General features: G+C 46.5%; 1 protein-coding gene across 1 annotated transcript in view; it reads right to left on the minus strand.

Moving 5' to 3' along the window:
- CENPE (centromere protein E) overlaps positions 1-17314 on the minus strand; it is a 66896-nt gene extending 49582 nt beyond the window's left edge. Inside the window, exons 1-16 of the mRNA XM_056855829.1 lie at positions 17259-17314; positions 15582-15676; positions 13607-13696; positions 13405-13523; positions 12891-13013; positions 9235-9316; positions 9051-9118; positions 7955-8026; positions 6305-6356; positions 5043-5130; positions 4777-4906; positions 4282-4401; positions 2408-2566; positions 1382-1514; positions 693-790; positions 261-317 (exon numbers count right to left, since the gene is read on the minus strand). Coding sequence (XP_056711807.1) covers positions 261-317; positions 693-790; positions 1382-1514; positions 2408-2566; positions 4282-4401; positions 4777-4906; positions 5043-5130; positions 6305-6356; positions 7955-8026; positions 9051-9118; positions 9235-9316; positions 12891-13013; positions 13405-13523; positions 13607-13696; positions 15582-15676; positions 17259-17314 — 1542 coding nt within the window. The remainder of the gene's footprint in view (positions 1-260; positions 318-692; positions 791-1381; positions 1515-2407; positions 2567-4281; positions 4402-4776; positions 4907-5042; positions 5131-6304; positions 6357-7954; positions 8027-9050; positions 9119-9234; positions 9317-12890; positions 13014-13404; positions 13524-13606; positions 13697-15581; positions 15677-17258) is intronic.
- Between the last annotated feature and the right edge of the window lie 2673 nt (positions 17315-19987).

The following is a 19987-nucleotide window of genomic DNA, read 5'->3' on the forward strand; positions in this document are numbered from 1 at the left end:
TAAATAAATGTGTTTCTTATATACTTTTACTCTTGTCCATTATTATAAATTTATTGACGTGTTCAAGAGATGTTCTAGGAACGATAACAAGTTTCTAGGAACCGTTGATTCCGGTCTAGTGGTGTCTCGCTGAATAAGATAACATATCCCTTCTCAGGAAGGGGTCCTTTCTAAGAGTGTAGGCACTTAACGGCCTGAACCGCGACAGAGGTTTTTTTTTACTTGGCCATTAGATCAGTTCCTAAATAATGCTGACTTACCCTTTCTGCTGCAAGAGTTTCACAGAGGTCGACAGAATCCGCAAAATCTTTATGGATCTATAATTAGAAAGATACTGAAATGAGCTACTTAATTCTGACTCTTCCCCCTCACTCCAGTTAGAATCTGTTCTATACTAAACCTGTGTATGCCAGAAATACTGAGTGGGATACAACCGGTTTTTCTGCTGGTGAAAAAGACCCCCTTGCCCAAGGCTAGGCTGGGCATCATGGGACCTGAACACACAAAAGTCATGTGGGATAGGAGCTGTACTAAGGAAGGGAATTGGGCAAGTGAGTGAAAAAAGTGTCTGTATCCAGCCCAATATAGTGGTAGCACAAAAGGTGAAGTTACCTAAAGCCATTCATTGATACTACTGTTGGGACCACAACCCTCCCCCACTCTCTTAATAGGCAGGTTCCAGGTTTGCTTACCAGACTCATTTCAGGCCCTGGAATCCACTCCTCTTCTGGCATTGTGGCAGTGATGGCCAGGCAGTGATCGTCGCATTCTGAGAATTCTGAAGACACAGCTGCGTTCACAAAATCCAAACTTTTACCAATACAGCAAGACAAAAGTTTGCAAACTTAACAGAAAGACGGCTGAACGCAACAGTCCTGGAGTGCTCAAGAGCAAAAATGTGAGCATTCTTTCATATTCTTAGAACCTGAAACGTTTGCATCATGGAAGGGGGAAAAATAAGGAATACCAAGTTGAGAGAGTCAGGCTGAGGCAGCCTGTTGGATCAGCATTAAGCTTCAGTAACATCAGTGGGCAGCCTAAGTCAGCCAGGCATCCGGGGATCACTGTCAAAAGTCTGAGCTTCTAAGCACCCACCCAGGAGACAAATTTCTAGGCTATCCAAGGGTTCCACACCCTCCTCTGACCCTTCAGCTCTAATACACCTACGCAATAGCATAGAGATAGAAAACTCTGAAATAATAGTAGCAATTTAACTATTTACACTGCATGCAATTGAGCAGCTGCAATTTAGCGTATGGTCTATCAGGTATCTACATTACAGATCTCTTAATTTCTTCTCAACCAGACATGCATGCAATTGATTGCCCAGTCATTTAGAATACTGTGCTACTCAAATTTCCCCCCAGAAAACCACACTTACATTCTTCCATCACTGATAAGGCTGAAAGAGAGGATTTAAATCTCTTGGTCCTTCCAGGGAGGACTTCTGAGAAGATGCTTCTGCTGTGACTTATTTGTCCAGGTGTCCAGGTAACTCTCCTCTTCTTTCTAGCCTGAAAGTAGAATTATACCAACAACAACAACAGAGTCAGGAAGCACAGAACTAAAAGTTATGCTTTCGGCATGTGCCTATGACAGATTCCTTAAGGCAGGGGTCACAGTTCCTTTGGAGAACACATTGCCTAGCACACTAGAGGTCTCAAGTTGCCAAGTCAGGGCCTCTGCCTCAAAGAGCTGCTGCCAGGGTAGACACTATTAGGACTGATACCCAGTGACCCTGTTCTGTATATGGCAACCCAAAAACAGTCCTGTGTTTTTATGCACGGTTACCCACCATATGAAAGCCCAGAAAATTCACTGAAATGCTTATCTCTGTTTCACTCCTTTATAGTTTGTTCTCAGTAGAATGCTTTTGCCCAACTCTATAGGGGACCATCCTGCTTCTTATTTTTTGTATTCACTCAAAAACAGAGAATGTTACTTGCTAAGACAGCAATTCTAAGTAGGCCTATTCAGAATCTACTCTGGTGTATTCCGTTGGAATGACTTTCAGGAAAGTGTTCCTAGGATTGCACCATGTCTTTTGTAAATAAGGTAAAGGTCCCCTGTGCAAGCACCGGGTCATTCCTGACCCATGGGGTGACGTCACATCCTGACGTTTCCAAGGCAGACTTTGTTTACGGGGTGGTTTGCCAGTGCCTTCCCCAGTCATCTTCCCTTTACCCCCAGCAAGCTGGGTACTCATTTCACCGACCTCGGAAGGATGGAAGGCTGAGTTAACCTTGAGCCAGCTACCTGAAACCGACTTCCGTCGGGATCGAACTCAGGTCGTGAGCAGAGCTTTTGACTGCAGTACTGCAGCTAAACACTCTGCGCCATGGGGCTCCTTGTCTTTTGTAGCCATCACCTTTATTAAGACTTGTAATAACCAACTTTTCAAGCTCACTTTTAACTCTTGTTCCCTCAAGAAAGACGACGAAGTGACCACCATCTCGGCCAAGGTCCTTATTCTGTCCTCCTGCTGTTTTTGTAACGAGTTCTGTTCCTCCAAGAGCTGTGCAAGCAGGTCCTTCTCTTCGTTTCTGGTGTGTGAGTCTGAAGAAACCTGAAAATTAATTCATAACAGTGTACGCTAAAAATATGCATTGAATTATGACAGCGTATATAACCAAGTGACTCAATCCATCAAAATGCTAGACTTCTAAAACAAAAACACAGTTCTGCCCCCATCTTCAATGTCTGTTTGCACTGCCATAAAGGTCTTTGTATGACATTCTTGGCTGAATTTGCAACAACTTTTCATTGGAAAAAAGAGATTACATCTAAAAGCCGATCTTGTCTGCTTGCCTGGTATAGGCAGCTGGCCTTGATCTAAAAGGGAAGGCACCTCACATTCAACGATGGATGGAGAAGACCCCCAACGTGCATTGCAAGAATAAAGGGGAGGTGGAGATAACTGACCCTGCCAACCACAGAACTGAAACCACAGTCTGCAAAAAAGGCAAATTCCATGCTGGCCATAATTAGACGGGGAATAGAGAATAAAACTGCTGCTACCATACTGCCCTTGTACAAATCTGTGGTGAGGCCACACTTTGAATACTGTGTATAGTTCTGGTCACCACACCTAAAAAAGGATATTACAGAGCTTGAGAAGGTGCAGAAAAGAGCAACCAAAATGATTAGGAGACTAGAGCAACTGTCCTATGGGGAGAAGTTGGGACACTTATGGCTGTTTAGCTTGGAAAGAAGGCGGCTAAGGGGAGACATGATAGAGGTCTATAAAATTATGCATGTTTTGGAGAGAGTGGACAAGGAGAAGTTTTTCTCCCTCCCCCATATTAGAACACAGGGTCATCTGCTAAAGCTGGAGGGTGAGAGATTCAAAACAGATAAAAGGAAGTATTTTTTCACACAATGCATAGTTAAATTGTGGAACTCCCTGCCCCAGGATGTGGTGATGGCTGCCAGCTTGGAGGGCTTTAAGAGGGGAGTGGACATGTTCATGGAGGAAATAGGTATTCATAGCTATTAGTTGGAACGGATGCTGGTCATGCTGCATACCTGTTCTCTCTAGTATCAGAGGAGCATGCCTATTAGTTTGGGTGCGGTGTAGCACGGGCAGGATGGTGCTGCTGCAGTCGTCTTGTTTGTGGCTTTCTAGAGGCACCTAGTTGGCCACTGTGTGAGCAGACTGCTGGACTTGATGGGCCTTGGTCTGATCCAGCAGGGCCTTTCTTATGTTCTTAACATATTCTGCATTCCTTTTTAAGATACTGCAAGCTGCAGACTAAGGGCTACTCCACCAATACAGGATAACCTTAAAGTTATGTGCGCTTATTGGGACATCACATATATGCAGGGGGAGGGAGACAGGGCAGTAGCACCTTTACCTACATTTTGAACCACATAGCAATGTTATCATCAAGTTTGGCTTTTAATCTCCAGCTCTACCATGTTTTTTTCTGCCCTCTGCCTTATGAAGAACCTGTGTGATCCAACTAGTGCTGGGGAGACATCTGATTACCTGCTGGCTTTTATATACTCAAAAAGGAGAGGGGCCTTTCCCACCCCCCCAGTGTCCCAGTAGCCTTTGGTGCAGAGTAGGGGGTTGACTCTACCATGCCTTGAAACCATCTCTCCCTCCTTGCACTGAACATCTAGCTTGGTGAAGATTTCTGGGGAACCTGAAAACCTGCTCACTGTGCTACCATATGTTAGCTGGTCCCAGTATAACAGAGAATTATGGCTTCCTGCAATCTTTTTCTGAACCTTGGGGAATTTCAGTTCTTAGAATTCTGAACGAGAACTGAAGCTTACTTCTTCTAGGCGCCGCTTTAGATCTTCTATTTCTTTTCGGTACCTCTTCAAGAGGGCATCGTCATCAAGAACTTCATTTACTTTTGGACTATTTTTCATCTTTTTCGCCGTACTGGCAAACTAGGAGGCAGCAAAAACACAGACAAATCAAGATCAGCAAGCCTTATCAGCAGAAGCCAAAGGGAACACTCCTGCAGACAATCCCCCTTCCCCATCAGCCAGAGAAAAGACGGCACAAACTGAGCATGTAGGTGACCTGCAAGGGCAGGAGAATCCAACCTCCTTTTTATTTGCCCTCTTAAGTCTCATGTTCTGAATGACTGCAGATCAGACAAGTCACAGCTGACAAGTTCAGCGGAAGCAGAAGACATAGCAGACAGCAAATGGGGATGAATGGTTCTAAGACAGGATCTTAAAGGGGTGGCTTGTGCAGAAACACAAAATAGAAGTTTCTTAAACATACAAATCTGAGAACTACCGCCAAACTAGGGTTACCTGAAGGGTGCTTAAAGTCTCTTCCAGAGATACTGGAGTAACTGTACAGATGATAGCCGTCTTAGCATTCCCACCAAGCGAGTTCTGTAAAATTCTGGTCAGTTTGCTGTCTCTATAATTTATGAAGCCTCTGGTAAAAAAAATAATAATATGGCAGGACAAAGGAGTAAGGAATTCATATTTATTTCTTGGCAGTGGCAAAACTGTTCTAAAAGCCACACTAGTTAAGTCTCCAATACAGTGAAAGAGCTGGTTCTTGTCCTTACCCAGACTGATCGTCACAAAGTTTCTTGATGACCTGGCCCAAGATGAAGAGGCTCCGGTTGATGTTGCAGCCTTCTTTAAGCCGAACGCCTAGGAGTTAAACATGGCTAGGCTAAAATAGTGTTGACTGCAGCTCACCTCAAATTCCTTTTGCCACTGTGACACAAAGTCACAACTTTATTTATTTATCACATTTATAATCAGCCCTCCCCAGCCAAGACCTGGCTCATACAACACCAGTGGTTTATTTTAGAATTCCAAGCAATAGCCATTCATTCAGGAACAGTGTAATGACTTACCGCTGTCAATCCACTATGGCAGTGAAGCTATGCGACACACCACCACCCTCTCAGCCCTATCTACCCCCTGGATCATTGCAAACACAACAGATAAAGGACAGCCTTCATATAGAACCCAGAACTCCTCTGGAAAACAGTAGAATTAAAATGTGATAATTAAGCCGGGGTTCGACAAATCCCAGGTCACATGATACCTAGAAATTTCATTACGGCGCCTGATATTTTAAGCAATAATTTTATTGCAGTGTCTTAGCAATTCTCAGTAGAAGTATGAAGGGCTGAATCCAGTTTTCCCCTGAGGGGGAAAAAAAGGAAGGAAATGTCCCCTTTGACCACCAAAAGAGATATATTTGGTATGATGGGACCCTGGACTGGCAAAGTCATGTGTAACGGGAGCTGTAATAAGGAAAGGAATCGGCTAAGAAGGAGCAAAAGGCTGGCTGGATTCAACCCAAAGTTGCTTTATCATTTTGCATCACAACGTTTTGTTGTATGGGATTAAAATAAATGTGCAATTTCTAGCCATTGCTTGTTGACACACAGTGGCAACTGTACACCATTCAATAGTGGTGGATGCATTCACTTCTTAACCAGCTAGACGCCTTCTGTACTGGGTCCAGTATTCAATTCATGGAGCTTTTGAAAACAAGAACGGAATTACGAAAAATACAGGAGAAGTTCGACAACTGTTAGAGGTTAGTTTTCTTTCTTTCGGCTTGGTGATAACAACCAGAGTTACCTTAAATTTATATACTACAATACCTCCGTCATAGCTTTAATAAAGTTATGAAAAACTGAAGAATTTAAGATTATGTTTTGGGGGTTGCAATCATTAGAAACGACAGTCCTAAATTTTTGGGCTAGCTCCTAGAGCCCAACAAAATTTGTCTCGGCCTAAAGTTATTGAGCAAACATGGAATGGATACAAACTTCCAAAATAAGCTGGCTCAACAGCAGGTACATACCATCTGTGCCAGTCTGGCTAGCTCTCTCACTTCCTGCGAGGTCTACTAAATTCTGTAAAGACATCAGAGACTGTTAAGTGCAGAACCTGTGTGGGCTTATGCCACCTACTGGAGACACCAGACACTCTGAATAAATGTCAAGACGGTGGCAGAACGAGAGAAATCAAACCCAAGAAATGATACAGTAAGCATAGTGTTTTTCAAAGTGGAGTCTGGATAAGGATAGAAAGTACCTGGCTAATGTTTAAAAAGTAGACTTTTTTCCAGGACTGGAGACAGGGACTCTCCAGCTCAATGGAAGGGGGACAGAATCCGCTCTCGCGTTTTAACAGACAGGAGCTCACAGAGCTGTTGTTGCTGACAGTAAACTAGCTACCCAGATTACCTCAAGAGTGCCAGCCAGGAAGACACACTGACTGGCCCCTGGGACACAATAGCTCAGCCCTAATTGGTGGGGTGGAACCAAGAAGGGAGAATCCTAATGCAGCCATCATAGCTTCCTTCAGTATAACATTGAACTGGGGATTCACTCTGTGTTCCAAGGCAAAATATTTCAGCATACAGACAGATGCCACAATAACTAACAGTGGTTTTAAGCTGAGCATCAGAAGTTCAAGTTGCGTATGCTGGCCTTTTCCTGTTTCCAAACTTCCTCCAGGCCTCTTCCCACCCCTGTTCAGATGGCCTATGTCTAGGCACTCCCCCTCTTTTTAACCAACAAGGAAGTTCCTTGCTGCCACCTGTGCAAGCCAGGGATGAGACTGATAAGAAAGGAAAGGAACTCCAAGCAGGAGCTTAAGTCACAAGACTGGGAGAAAGCTCTACAGTTCTAGTCATTAATTTAGCTATTTGGAGTAAAATAATCCCCCCTCATCATGACAATTTTTTTGCCTTCAAGTCACAGCTGACTTATGGTGGCCCTGCAGGGATTTCAAGGCATGAAATGTTCGGAAGTGGCTTGCCATTTGCCTGCCTCTGCATCATGACCCTGGTATTCCATGGAGGTCTCCCATCCAAATACTTTGCCAGGGTCAGGACTGAGAGCACGTGACCAGCCCAAGTTCACCCAGCGAGCTTCCATGGCAGAGTGGGGGTTTGAACCTGGGTTTCCCCAAGTCCTAGCCCAACACCTTAACCACTACAGTATTTAAAAACCAGTATGGAATAAAGGAAAGAAGACTTCAGCGAAACTCAGCTTCAGACAGAGGAAGATTACAAGGAAAGACAGGATTTTCAGGAAGAATTGGCGAAAACAACATGCTGTTTATATTTTGATAGTATGACTTCACTTTGCAGGCAAAGGTTGTGGATTTTTCAACATGTCACTCCGGAAAAGTAGATGCGTCTGTAGTCCTAGGCCCACTTTATTCAGAGCCAAATTCCTGTGATGTCAGCTGAACTTTTCTCACAGTGAACATACTTAGGACTAGTGTCTCAGGCTGACTGTAACCTAGAGCAACATTCACAGATCGACACAAGATTCCTGACTGAACCATTCCTAGTTTACACTTCAGCAGTTCACAAATCGCCCAAGATCAAATTCAAAAGTGGCAGACCCGGATCTTTCAGCGGTACTGTGACATACACATGGTTAAGCGCTGCTGTACCCAAACCCACTCAGAACCTCGATGCTATCTTTCAAAAACTCACCAGGTGAGAGACCATGACAGCACCGTCGCAGTTTGAATTGGAAGCATCACTTTTTTCTTTGCTTTCAATTATCTTTAAAAGAAATAGAACAGAGAAGTGACTCAGGGTAGCCCAGCGGAATACCCACAGTTCGTGAAAGCCTAAGTGGGAGCGAGGGTCTGCGTACGGCAAGAACGGTAAGTTCCCTACTGAAAGTCAGCGGGACACTCAGTGCGACGCTTCGTCAAGTGTAGAACTGTCCCACCACCCACGATTAAATTACAGCACATTACTCAGGCTGAATTCAGCCACCGCTGGGATAGAAGCACAGCCAGCTTCTGAAGCACCCCACAGCAGGGGTTCCCAACCTTTTTTGAGCCTGCAGACACCTTTGGACACCTGACAGATTAGTGGGTGCATCCACAAAATGTCAGGGAGGGAGGTCGCACATAACTCAAATAGTAACTCTAACACATCAGGCAGAAGCTGTTTTAACAGGATGCCTTGCATAAACGAACACCCAGTTAAAAATACGTTCATGCATAGACAGATTATATCTTCAGCCATGCAGTGAAGAGCCTCATGCTATGGTAGTAGCTGCTGCTGCAGTAATTTTAAAAAATAAATAAATCTGCGCAGCCAATCAGAAAGCCCTGCTGGGCAAAAGCCCCACTTGGCCCCAGTGCCTTCTAAAAACATGAGTTCATCTTAAAACGGTGTTCATAAGCATCTCGCAGGGGAACCTTGCCCTAGAGCAGCAGTTCCCAAACTGTGCTCCACAGAGCACTTGGTGCTCTGCAAAGCATCTCCTAGTGCTCCGTGAAGAGATTAGAAAGAAAAATACTACTGTCATTCGATTTAGCATATACGTGCTAGGTGAAAGTTAGTGCTCCGGGACTAATTTCTCTCCTGAAAAGGGCTCCATGACTCAAAAAGTTTGGGAACCACTGCCCTAGAGTATCCAAGGGTCGAGTGTTTCCCTTTTTTTAGCTAGCCCATGCATTCAATGGGAACCACAGAAACCCGAGCCAGTCTCAGTCTGTATACCCTCTGCTTGATTGGTGATTTTTTAAAAATTAATTATACAACATGCTGAACTACAGCCATGACAGCTTACCATTCTGAAGATCGTATGGGAACGGCTACTTCTCACATTCATTTTGGTTTCCCCATAATGTCGGCTTTCTGTTTAAAAGCAAACAAAGTTACATATAGAAACAGGTGTGCCAATTAGTATAAGACACAAAGCTGGTATCAATGGGTGTTGGAACTGTGTTCCCCCACTCGAGACCAAATCTTACTTTCGCCTTTTTGTAGCCAGTCCATAACTTGCTCTGGGGAAACCACCACCTCTTCAGTCAGATCTTCCACATAGATGTTCCTCTAAAAAAGAAGCCAGAATATTCTTGCATTGCACACACACAGTCTTCTCTATTGCTTTATCATTGATTTGTAGCAGGGGTGGCAGCTGAATGTCAGGGAACACATCTCTTTTTAAAAATAGGGTATGAAGACGGAGATCCTGTTTTTGGGTTGGTAGAGTAACTGAGCAGCTCTGGCTTAGGCCAGTGAACTCCAATAATGTAGCTTAAAAAGCTTTATTGATAGAAAAGTTAAAGAAAATGATAAAATACAAGTTGCATAGTCAATAGGCAAATGGCAATAATAAAATAATAAATCTAGCTGGCTATTCTTGCTAAGTTGCTACATGATAAGCTGGATCTTAAAAGCTAAAGATGTTCTTCAAAGCGACAGAATGACATGCTGAAATCAAGGTAAGAAGGAAGCACAGTTACGGTAAGGCATAGCTGAACTTATGGAAAAGTGAACCTAGGACAGGTGACTCTCAACTCCCAATCAGGATGGATATTCAGGAGAAGTCTCTAGATGGTATAAACCGGTCTAAACCAGAGTAAGGCTCCAAGAGGAGATGAGAGATCTCACCCCTCCCATTTTCACACAGATATTCTCACTCAGTTAATTAAGAGTGGTATGCGCTAGTGACCTTGATAGCCAGGCCTGTTGATGGTACAAGCTACAGCTGGCGTTATGAGAATGAAATTAGCTAGGCCTGTGTGGAAAGATACTAAATTCTGAATCCCAGGAACACAAAATGGTAGCAAAATTCTGTCTTGACTTAGTGGAACTTGGTGTCTGCTAACAGTTAACAAGGATTCCTATTTTACTAGGAAAACACTAGTCATTTATGCATGGGAGGTTTTGCTTTGGATTTGCCACTCTCAAGATGCACATTTCCCCCATCCATATTCTCAAAACTCTGCATGGGGGCTTATCGTTGAGTTTTGAGGATTTGGATGGGGAAAATGAGCATCTAGAGTGGCAAATCCAAAGCAAAACCTCCCATGCATAAATGGCCAACGAGAACTGCTGCTGGGATCCAGAAGAGCTGCTTTGGGCATGCCCACTAGGATAAAAATAAATGTTCTTCCTTTAAAGAGCAGACCCATCCCCAAGTGAGGTTTGCTCTATGGCACAGAGGACTCCTGCTCTGAGAAACACAAACCCACTGCCTCCTTTCTTTCAACAACTAAAGTGCATCCGTCCTACCCCATGAGCGTTCTGTGCCAGCTGCAATAAAAAAGACAATCTTGTCCATAACAAGTAAATCTTAAGTTATAGCACAGCAGCAACCTTCAAGAACATCCTTCAAATGTCAACTCCCATACCATTAAGAAACCAGGAAAGACAGAGAAAAGAAATGAATCCCCGAACACTTGGAAAAAAGAGGACAGATTTAAGCCAGCACCTAGACAAAGGGAGAACAAGGCAAACTTCCCTTTGTTATTTTCTTAAGCGAGATGAAGCTGCCCTTGTTGGTGGACGCTTGCCTAATTTCCAAAGGCAGCGATGATACAACTTCAGGTGGCTAAAGCATTCAACGCTATACAGAACCAACATTTGTATGGCAGGGAGACAATGGCTCAGCCCCATCAAGAACACAAGAGTTTCAAGTGCAGAAGCATGGTTTAGTCCAGGGGTGTCAAACTCATTTGTTAGGGCCGGGTATGACATAAATGTCACTTGGTTGGGCCGGGCCATGTGCACATAAATAAATAAGAAAGAGAGGGAGGAAGGAAGGAAGAAAAGAAAAAGGAAGGGAAAGAAAAGGAAGGAAAGGAGGGAGGGAGGGAGGGAGGGAGGGAGAGAAAGGAGACAGAGGGACAGGGAAAAGGGAGGAAAGAGAGAAAGAGAGGGAGAGAAAGTGAGAAGAGAGAAAGAAAAAGAGAATTAAAGAGAGGAAGAGAAAGACCTTGGCTGGGAAGCCCAGAAAGGGAAGGGGAAAGCTCCTCTTTCTGATACTGGCTGTTGCTACAACTTGCTGCGAAGTGGGGGGGTGGGGGCAGGAATCTGTGCTGGCAAACTCTGAACTAAAAGTATTGTCGAAGGCTTTACTACTCTGAAGATGCCTGCCACAGTTGCTGGCGAAACGTCAGGAAAGAAAATTCCAAGACCACGGTTACACAGCCCGGATAACCTACAAGAACCATCTGAACTAAAAGCCTCAGCGTCCTTCTGCATCATACTGGCTGCTGCCTCTTCTGCACTCTCCATTTTGTCTGTGAACACTTCACTCACTTGCTTCTTTCCCATTACATAACAGAAGGCCATGCTGGATCAGACCAAGGCTCAAGTCCAGCAGTCTGTTGACACAGTGGCCAACCAGGTGCCTCTAGGAAGCCCACAAACAAGATGACAGCAGCAGCATGATCCTGCCTGTGTCTCACGGCACCTAATGTAATAGGCATGCTCCTCTGTTACTAGAGAGAATAGGTATGCAGCATGACTAGTATCCATTTTAATTAGAAGCTGCTCCACTGGTGCTCAGTGTTCTTCTGCAGCTCGGCACAGCCCCCGCTCTACGCCAGAAGGACCGGGAAAGGATCATAGGAGAGAGAAGGGAAGGGACTGGAGAGAGGACAGAAGGGCTTGGAGATTGGGCCGGTTCTGCAGGCTTCTGTCGGGCCGCCCTGGGGCTCTCTGTGCCCAGGTCCCGGGCGCGCTGCTGCCCCATGTGTGCACCGCCCGGGGGCGAGACAGGTGCTCTCTTTTGCCGCCCCCCCCATCCAGCTCCAGATTCTGGCTGAGAATTTAAAGCCGAGAGGGAGGGAGAGGCAGCGGGGGTGCGCAAGGGGAGAAGGCTGGCTTGGCGTGCACTCGGAGTTCTTAAAATGGCAGCGCATGCGCACACGCTTTCCCTCTCGCAGCCAGCCAGGTCATTTATGCGCGGGAAGTTTCGCCTTGGATTTGCCCCTCTCCAGATGCAGATTTCACCTACCTGAATTCTCAGAGCTCAAAAACAAGCCCCCCATGCACAGTTTTGGGGATTCAGATGGGGAAAATGTACATCTGGAGAGGGGCAAATCCAAGGTGAAACCTCCCATGCATAAATGACCCCAGGGCTGTACTAAAAAGAACGCGGCACGAGGGGGAGAGCAACTGCGCTGGAAGGCTCCTCTCCCTTTCCGGAAAAGGTGCGCCGATGATGGGAAGGAAGAAGGGAGGAAGCAAGGGGGCCGGAGAGCAACCCCAGCACAGCGCTCACCCTTCCTGCGAGCAGCCCCGGGGCGCCTGGATGGCCTCCCGTCAGCAGCCAAAGTTCAATTACTGCTGCCGTGGCCCGCGTCGCCCCTTCTCTGCCGCCGCCCACTCTCTTTTCGTGCTGGGCCAGCTGCTCCACCCAGCACCCTGGTAGATCCGGCCCTGCCCGGAGTGGGAGGGGGGCTGCCTCAGCTAGGCTGGGGGGGCTGGATAACAGGGCCCTGGGGGCCAGATCCGGTCCATGGGCCGCCGGTTTGACATCCCTGGTCTAGTCAGACTGAAAGATACACAGCTGTACATGGGGAGGATCAGCATTTTGCCTTCCAACTTACAAGAGCTTTTAAGAACATAAATGATTTCCTTGTAATCCAGGAGTTTTACAACTTCATTTACTTACATTGATGTCTTCCCGAACGACGAGAGGTTTTTTCTTCCTTATGCTACTGCACAGCAGATCTTGTATTGTCTCATTATGGATCTCCATGTACGAGATTCGGAGTAAGAACTCCCTATCTGGAATCTTTTTTTAAAAAAAAAAGAATAAAAAAGGCATAGACCACTACTCAAACTTCAAACACAACTTCTGCAACAGGATGCGCAGCACTACAAGGCCTTAACAAAGCCATCACTGAAAAGCTCCACCTGCCCTGCCATCTCCTACTTTGGTTTCGTATCTCCTGGGTTCTCAAGAAACTTGTTTTAGGTAAGCAGGCAAACATAACAGCAGCCTCCTCCTCCCTCAGGAGTGGGAAGTCACAGAGAGGAAAAGGGATCAGAAGGCAGGAGAGGCACTCCACGGCTACGCTCAGGAGGAAAGCCTACAGCAGTCAGAGCAGATGGACGGGTAAATAAACACTTACTTGCAACATGCTTTCGGCACCTGAAAGATGAAATTTAGCCCAAGGACTTACCCTACAGATGGTCTTGAAGACATCTTCAATTGCCATGGGTAAAATCCCTGGAGAACTCTTTGTTCCCAACATTGTATGGGTTTTGCCTGAAGCAGTCTGGCCATATGCAAAAATAGTGCCTATGGAGGATGCACAAGTTAGCTCAGACCAGTATGCACATGGGCTGCAATTATGCACATGAACCGATATTTTAAAAAGATACCATTATATCCTTGAACAGCAGATTTTATAATTGGATCAGCCACCTCTTTATAAACTTCAGCGGTACTTTCTTCCGAATGAAATACTCGATCTTTGAGAGAGAAAGACAAAGGATTAGCCCACAGAAAAAGCAGATTCAAGCCCTGATTTGATAAGTTGCCAGTTCTGAAGTAAACTGATTTTATTACTTATTTCATTTATACCTTGCCTTTCTCCCCAATAGGGGCACAAATGAGCTTAAATCACTCTTTTCCTCCATTTTTTCTTCACAACAAACTAGTGAGTTAGGCTAGGCTGACCAGCCCAAGGTCACCCAGCAAGCATCTATAGCAGAATGAGGATTCATACCTGGGTATCCCAGATCCTAGTCTTGACAAAGGAGCCACTATACCATGCTGCCTCTCCATTATACCTTTGACACAGTAAAGTCACTGCTTTGGATTATTTTACAAGATGTTTAACAACGGACAGTTATTGTTTCCACAAGCAGTTATCTCTCATAGTTTCAACTAAATGCATCTTCTGGCTAATGGGAATTAACTTTATAAGACACCAATATGTACCAAAGATGTTACAACCCCTGCTGCTTCTAGACCAAAAACACTGCCAATGGCACACTTGCTGTTATTCCATTTACTTAGCCAATCACAGGTCAAAGCATCCGCCCTAGGATGGTCTATTCTGACCAGCAGTAGCTGTCCAGCATCTCAGGCAGAGAAAGGAGTCTCCCAGCACCTGCTACTCAGTGGAGGCCAGGGGATGAATGGCTTGGGTTGAGGCCAGGATACTTGGGGACAGGCCTCCTCCCAGGTTGTCTAACCTGCCAGTTAACATGAGCCTCACAATCCGTGCTCTCAGCCACCCATCTCACCTCTGAAGGTTGGGGACGCCATCAGGGCTTTTTTCATTCCTTTATGCCTATTACATAAGGTGCTTTGGAACACAGGCAGGATGGTGCTGCTGTAGTCGCCTTGTTTGTGGTCTTCCTAGAGGCACCTGGTTGGCCACTGTGTGGACAGACTGCTGGACTTGATGGGCTTTGGTCTGATGCAGCATGGCTTTTCTTATGTTCTTATGAATATCCTTCCTTTTGAGGCCCACCTGGTACCTTCACCACGTGTGCATGCAATACCACAAGAAGAGCAGCAAAACAACTCTGTTCTAGTCTATATTGTAAATCCACACCTTTATGAATTATCTCCTTTTTATTCTACACAGTGCTATTGTTGATGTGATGGCAGGAACAGGCGTGCTTGTTTGGTTTCTTATAGAAGCACAGTAATGGACGCAGGCGTGTCCTGCACTGCCTCTAGTGGTTAAGAGCGGTGGACTCTAATCTGGAGAACTGGGTTTGATTCCCCACTCCTCCACATGAGTGGCAGACTCTAATCTGGAGGACCAGGCTGGATTCCCCATTCCTCCACATAAAGCCTGCTGGGTGACCTTGGGCTAGTCATGGTTCTCTTCCAGCTGGTTTGATTCTCCTTAAAAAGGCAGAGAAAATTGGCATATAAAAAACCAACTCTTCTCCTCAGCTGAAAACACTCTTAAAGGAATGCTGGACATTTAAGGGGAAAGCAGCAGCAGTGCCCTGGCTTCTAGTACAAAGAGCAATACTATAATGCCTCCCCACCCCAGCAGAAAAGAACTTAAGAACATGGTTTTATAGTTACTCAGGAACGACACTCCAATACTACAGTGCTAAACAATGCCTGCTGTACTGCTTGGCTGCTTCTGGAAGGACGAGGATCTCATTGGGAAATACCAATTAGGGATAACTCAAAGATTTTCTAGGCAGTCCCTTCTTGCTGGCCCTTCCCTGTCCTTTTCTCTCCCCACTTGAACAGGGTGGGTGAGGGGGTTGAAAAACAGAACAGTGATAAAGCATCATCCCGCCCTTTGCTTGTCAACATGGGAGCTCATCTTTCTCCTACCTGCCAGCAGTTTGGGTGTTTTAAGGTCCATTAAGAGCTTACCAAAAGTGAAAAACTTTGTTCCATCCACTTGAGAGATGTTGCATTTCTCACTTTTCCAGGCAATAGTTTCTTTGCCTCCAAGCTCTGAGTTCTCTCTTAAGGAACAGACAAATTACAGTCATTATATTATTTCAGCAGTAGGGGTGGGGAAAGACCCATCGTCTGGCTGATCAGACTGAAGAACACACAATACTGCCAGCAGCTTTCATGACAACACATGAAACAACCTTATACTGAACCAGACCCTTGATCCATCACAGTCAGTATTGTCCACTGGTAGCAGCTCTCCAGAGTCTTAGGTAGAAGCCTTTCACATCATCTACAACCTGAGCCTCCTAACTGGATATTCAGGGGAATTGAACCTGGCACCTTATGCCTAGAAAGCAGATGCTCTCCCTCTCACCCCCAGCCCATTACCACCCCTCTATAAGCACGTGGTAATTCAGATTAACATGGGGAATTAGCTCGCATGACTGTGCATGGCACAGCAAACCAGGATCTTTCACCTAAATAGGTGGCTGTGAGTAGGAATACTTCAGCAGGAAAGGGACAAGAAAGACCTGATTTAAAAGGAATATAGCATTCATTGAGGGGTGGGGGGAGAGAGAATAGGAACTTATCCTAAGCAAATACTAGCAGTACTAAACCAAGGGAGCCAGCGTGGTGAACCCCTCATGCCTCTTCTCTCCCACCCACCCCTTTTCCAGACCCCATCCCCCCAAGGAACACAGGGCCATGCCAAACTCCCAATTCACTTAGGGCAGGAGAAAAGCCCAGTCTTTGGATTGCTAATGCTGCAAGGTTCAGTGGGAAAAGGATAAGACCTGATTTAAAAGGAATATAGCATTTATTGAGGGATTTGGTCCAATAGTGTGTGTGTGGGGTGGTGGTGGTGGACAGGAACTTATCCTAAGCCAATACTAGCAGTACTAAACCAAGGGAGCCAGCGTGGTGTACCTTTCATGCCTCTTCTCTCCCACCCCTTTTCTAGACCCAGTCTCCCCAAGGAACACAGGGCTATGCAAAACTCCCCATTCATCCAGGGCAGGAGAAAAGCCCAGTCTTTGGATTGCTAATGCTGCAAGGTTCAGTGGGAAAAGGATAAGACCTGATTTAAAAGGAATATAGCATTTATTGAGGGATTTGGTCCAATAGTGTGTGTGGGGTGGTGGTGGATAGGAACTTATCCTAAGCCAATACTAGCAGTACTAAACCAAGGGAGCCAGCGCGGTGTACCTTTCATGCCTCTTCTCTCCCCCCCCCTTTTCCAGACCCCTCCCCGCCCTCCAAGGAACCCAGGGCCATGCAAAGCTCCCCATTCATTCAGGGCGGGAGAAAAGCCCAGCCTTTGGACTGCTAACGATGCAAAGGCAAACCGGGGTGGGGTGGGGAAGGAATAATACGAATGCAATCGAGCAGATTTCTACCAGCCCAGCTCCGGGGCAAGCTTTAAAAAAGGCGGCGCCCAAACCCACTTGCGGGCTTTGAGGAAGACCGGAAGGAAGGCTTAACCCCCCCTCCCCCAACATCAACGGTTCAGACTCTTGCTTCGGCCGGAGCCCTCAGCCCATACCCGGGAGCGAGCCCGTTGGCCACGGCAAGGGCTGACTCGCAAACAAGAGGCAGCCCAGCCGGGCCCGCAAAGGACAAGGCCCCCCCCCCCCCGCAGAAAGGCACCTTTCGATGAGGGGCCGCACCCGCACGCACACCATCACGGCCCCCTCGTCCGCCATCGCGCCGGCTCTCCCTGCCGCAGCCTTTCGGTTGCAGCGTTTGAATTTCCCTCAGGGCCCGCTCCGATTGGTCGCGCTTCTTACGTCCCGCCCCTCCCGGTGGACTGTACTACTATTGCGGCTGGTGGAGGGGGGGATGGGCGGATCCATTTAAGGATACGGGGAGGGGGGGAGGGAACAGAGCGCTCCCTCGTGCGGGATGCGGTTCTTGTAGGTCAGGGGTCTCAAAACGGCGGCTCTAGAGCTTGGTTCGGAGCCCCTGCTCTTGCGCCCGCTCACGCCGGCAGCCGGGCTGTGGAGCCGGCGCGCCTGAGAGAGAGAGAGAGAGCGGGCGCGCTGTCCCCCCCCCCTGTGGAAAATGGCCAGGTCCCCCTTTCCCTCAATGGTTGGGAGGCTAAAGCCTCCCCTCCCCTCCAGCCCTGCTATTGTTGGGCAGGCGGCTGGGTGGTTCCTGGCCCCCCACCCGCCTATCAGCTGTTAGGCGGGGAGGGCTTCCTTTGGTAGACCTGGCCTCTGGCTGAGTCCCATTGGGAGGCCATGTCTACCCACCGGCTTTCTTGGTGGTAGACCTGGACTCCGAGGAGGGGGAAAAGTCCCCCTTCAGAGGCCAGGTTTACCAATTGGCTTCTGTGGGCCTCCCGAGGCCAGGTCTACTGCCAAGAAAGCCAATGGGTAGACCTGGCCTCCCAATGGGACTCAGCCGGAGGCCAGGTCTACCAATAGGCTTTTATGGTGGTAAACCAGGACTCCAGACGAGGACTCCAGGCGGGGAGGGGGAAATGGCAGGGACTGACAATTTAATTTTTATCAATAAATAAGATCACTATTAAGTATTGTCGAAGGCTTTCACAGTCAGAGTTCATTGGTTCTTGTAGGTTATCCGGGCTGTGTAACCGTGGTCTTGGAATTTTCTTTCCTGACGTTTCGCCAGCAACTGTGGCAGGCATCTTCAGAGTAGTAACACTGAAGGACAGTGAGAGACACTGTCCTTCAGTGTTACTACTCTGAAGATGCCTGCCACAGTTGCTGGCGAAACGTCAGGAAAGAAAATTCCAAGACCACGGTTACACAGCCCGGATAACCTACAAGAACTATTAAGTATGATATCAAGTTTTATTCAGTGTTAAGACTTAAAACTTTAATTAAAGTTTATTAAGTTAATAAACAGTGTACCTACCTATATAGTTTAAGTTTAAGAAATTTGGCTCTCAAAAGAAATCTCAATCGTTGTACTGTTGATATTTGGCTCTTTTGACTAATGAGTTTGCCGACCCCTGTTGTAGGTTGTCCAAGCTGTGTAACCGTGGTCTTGGTATTTTCTTTCCTGACCGTGAAAGCCTTCGACAATACATCGCTGGGAATACAAAGTGCGGTAACCCCCAAAGGCCGCGTTATCAACACTAGATCAAAATTTGCCCTAGGCATTCTAAATCTTCAGTTTCCATAGTGGAGTTCAAAAGTAGAGTAGATCAGCCTGTGCTACAAGCTTTGCTGCAGTCTATTCCTAAAGGTTGTACTCAAAATAGTTTTGCCTACCTTGTGGACAGGAAGCTGCCTTATACTGAATGAGACCCTTGGGTCCATCAGAGTCAGTATTGTCTGGCAGTGGCTCTCCAGGGTCTCAGGCAGGGGTCTTTCACATCACCTACTGGCCTAGTCCCTTTAACTAGAGATGATTAGAGGGAGGGCATCTTGGCCATCTTCTGGGCATGGAGTAGGTGTCACTGGGGGTGTGTGGGAGGGGCAGGGCTGGCAACCTCTTCCCAGTCCCACTGGGTTCCAACAACTGCACTAACACTTAACTGTACAGAATAGGCCCTTGAACGTAGAAGCAAATCCAAAGGGGTGGTGGAAACAGTAACTGGGATCTGTAAGTCCTTGGCGAGACCTTGAAGTGCTTGCCAGTCAACTAATAAGAGTTCACTGGTTCCAGGCCCTTCTTCCCAGGGCTCGCCTGACATTGTCCAAGCAATTAAGTCTCTACCTGGAACTTCAGTCCTGCAGCAGGAATCCCCGAAGTTCTCTGCTCTAGTCCTTGGTCCCCCTTTTCCAGCTTTCCACCAGCCTGTTTCTGCTCGGCCTGTTCTTCCTGCCAGCCTGCTCCAGCCTAGGCCTACCAACTGTATCTGTCCTCCTCCCCTCTAGAAAAAGGAAGGCCAGCCTCTCCAAAGCCAGGGCTGCTGGGAGATATAGCCCCTCTGAGATTCCATTACATTTGTGTGTATAGGCTGAGATTTATCACAATATTCTCTCCCTGGAGGAGAAAATCTATAATGGCAGCAGGCCTTAAAAGAGACCCAGTTTGGGACTATCTTAATGAAGTTCCTCTATCTATGGGTAAGGCAGGCATGTGTGCAAAATGCAAACACTGCAGCAAAGAAATGCAAGGCCTGGTGGCCCAAATGAAACAATAACATAAGAAGTGATGTTTATTAGAAAACCATGATTTAAATATAGTCTTACTAGTGATCGTTAAAATCTAGTCTTACTGACTAGTGATTTAAATCGATTTGATTTAAATCAAATCCACCCTGGTTGCTCTTTTGTTATGGAGTCATTATGTTATAGTTACTACTGATTTTAGTTGTAGTCATTACAGATTTTTTTAAAATGATGGTAAAAAGCCCTCTGGGGGCATGGGGGCAGGCCTGATGGGAAATGGAGGAAAGAACG

Source organism: Euleptes europaea, chromosome 9 (genome assembly GCF_029931775.1).
Source record: "Euleptes europaea isolate rEulEur1 chromosome 9, rEulEur1.hap1, whole genome shotgun sequence".
NCBI classification, from domain to species: domain Eukaryota; kingdom Metazoa; phylum Chordata; class Lepidosauria; order Squamata; family Sphaerodactylidae; genus Euleptes; species Euleptes europaea.